This window comes from Crocodylus porosus, unplaced genomic scaffold, assembly GCF_001723895.1.
Source record: "Crocodylus porosus isolate Cpor-Errol unplaced genomic scaffold, CroPor_comp1, whole genome shotgun sequence".
NCBI classification, from domain to species: Eukaryota; Metazoa; Chordata; order Crocodylia; family Crocodylidae; genus Crocodylus; species Crocodylus porosus.
In genome coordinates, this window is record NW_017728886.1 from 210,291,487 (window position 1) to 210,294,048 (window position 2,562).

The 2,562-nt window shown below is 38.5% G+C and overlaps 1 protein-coding gene across 3 annotated transcripts in view; it reads right to left on the bottom strand.

Annotated features, from left to right (window-relative positions):
* MYBL1 (MYB proto-oncogene like 1) overlaps positions 1 to 2,562 on the bottom strand; it is a 41,556-nt gene that overhangs the window by 7,862 nt on the left and 31,132 nt on the right. Inside the window, exons 13-14 of one of the 3 annotated variants that reach the window (XM_019548773.1) lie at positions 1,323 to 1,439; positions 1,118 to 1,222 (exon numbers count right to left, since the gene is read on the bottom strand). In XM_019548773.1, coding sequence (XP_019404318.1) covers positions 1,118 to 1,222; positions 1,323 to 1,439 — 222 coding nt within the window. Of the gene's footprint in view, positions 1 to 1,105; positions 1,223 to 1,322; positions 1,440 to 2,562 lie in introns of all 3 variants that reach the window. The other 2 variants (XM_019548771.1, XM_019548777.1) reach the window with 2 other exon arrangements.

Sequence of the window (2,562 nt, forward strand, 5' to 3'; positions counted from 1 at the left end):
CCTGCCAAGGCAGGGGGTCGGACTAGATGATCTACCTAGGTCCCTTCCGACTCTAGCTACTATGATACTATGACTTTTGTGCCTTAAGCTCTATGCCTCTTATGGAATTAGACTCCTGAACTCCATCCTGGAGTTGGACACAAACTGGGACTGAAACCCCGCTGCTGGTTAGGTACCCTAGCCTCTAGGCTAGAGGGTCACCCATTCTTTCCTATTCAAAGAATATTTAAGAATTTCATCCAAAGTGAAACCACTTTAACGAAAAGGACTGAAGTATACTCAGGTGTTCTGAAGTGGGGCTCTTTGGGGCTAGGGCATAGTATCTTGGAGGTAGATATAGATTCAAATTCCCCAGTTTGAGAAAGGATCTGGGCCCAGGTAAGTGTTATAAACTTTGAGCTGCTATGTAAAGGGAAACTGCATCACCCACCATTAGGTGCTATAATGTTCATGGGGCTAGATATCCGAGCATCATGTTTTTTTAATCAGTCCCTGCAAGTAGAGTAATGCGCAAACACCCATTCCACATATTTCAAAAGGAGCTTCAGCATGTAATGGAGTAGAGCAGCTCAGCAGTATCACAGGATAGAAGAGACATGCACATGTACAGCAAGAGAAATTTAAACACTCACAGGGCTTTACCAGTAGACAGTTAAGCACTGAGAAAGGTTTAGGACCTGCAGGGTTAAGTAGAGGAGCATTACAAATGAATATGTCCAAGTATTAAGAACCTAAACAGAGCATTTAAATGCACAAGTCTCCCTTCTGAATCTAGCCACAATGTACCACTTTGGATCTCAAAAGGCATTTAAACAACCCAGTGACATTGACCTGCTTTAGCTGTGGCAAGTTACAGTGCTTGATGTCTCTGGGCAATACACCTTGTAGTTCTGTGACATGGCTGACTGTCTACTTTTAGGAATAAGTTAGAGAAAGACCTGTATGGGATGGTTTGGATAGAGATGATCCTATTCAGTCAGGGGGTCAACTAGGTGACCTCCAGAGGTCCCTTCCAGCCCTACTTTTCTATGATTTTAAAGCTGAGAAAAAATAAATGGAGTGTTTGTTCCTTTCTCTTACAATTTTGCTGAGCTGTACTATTTACTGGTAGACCAACCTGCACGTCCAAACCGTTATCTTCTGTGAAGAGTTGGGCACCAAGTTCTTCTTTTTCCCATGGATCCAAGACCAATGATTTTCTGACTTTCTTACTAGAAGTGTGCTTTTTTTTTTTTTTTAAATAAAAGGAAAAAAAATTGAAAAGTTACTATCGAAGTTGCCATTTTTTCCTATCTACGCTACAGTAGTTACTGCAACATTACCTCTTGCTTGCAGGTTTTATAGACAGAGTCATCTTCCTCCTTGAGGAATATGTCTGTTCCAGTTTCCTCCTTTAAAACTTCTCTGATATCTTCTTCCAAGAAGGCAAGTGGTTGCGACTAATTTTAAGTTAACATGAGGAGGAATGTAGGAACACAAACAGAAAAATCAGTTACTAGTTCACCACATTAACTATATTCATTTAGATTACTACAGACATTATTATATATTCTATGGGAGGTGAGAAAACTAAGGGAATTACCAACAATTTAGCATGTACCCAATTACTACAGTTCAACTGTTGAAGGCAGAACCAACTTTAGAATATCATATTACTCTACACTGTTTTTTAGCTACATGCAATTAAATGTAAAGTAAAGCAAGATAACTCCAAAGAGCGACCTTTCATAACAACTACACAGTCAGTCATGATGCCTTTGGTTAAAATTTATGGTCTTCCAACCAGATCATATTAATTGGTAACACAAACTATTGGAATGTTGCCTTCAAAACTATTTTCAATTCGATGTATAAATTATTGGACATGCATGCAATTTTGTTTACTATTTCCCAGTACAAACTACACCCACATGACTGGGATGATGCACCTAAAAAAAACAAACCATCATACTACAAATATAAGATTGCTGTAAGGAAGGACTTTGTATAGATGCTTTGACAGTATAAAAGACCTTAGTCGACATAAAATGAAGCACAGTTTCACATAACCATAAACAGATGCCCCATTAGCATACCAACAAAAAGAAAATTCCACTTAATGCCAGAATTTCACTTTTTAACTAAATCAGATGTCAATATCAAAAAATAACCAAGCTACTTTTTGTCTGGTGAAAGATAATCTAGTGAGGGTAACAAGGGTGGTGCTTAATCTAGCGCAAAATCTAAGCTACCTTCCCTGTTTGCAAGAGGAGAAACAGTCAGTCAACATAACTAGACTGGAAAGAGGGTCACAATAGGAAAGTGAAAGTTTACTTAATTCAAATTGTTCCTGTACATTAGCATACAAGAAGGCGAAACAGTAAGAGCAGCAGAAGTAATTCATTTAAAATAATTGTATGAAACTATGAATAGTCACAGCAGCAAAGAGAAACCACCCACAACCAGAAGAATCAAAAGCAACTACAAAGTCCTGTGCAGAAATGTGGGTCAAATCTCATAAACTCCGTTTAGAAGCTCTTAGGTTAATCTAAAAGACAGACAGACCAACCAACCAACCTAAAG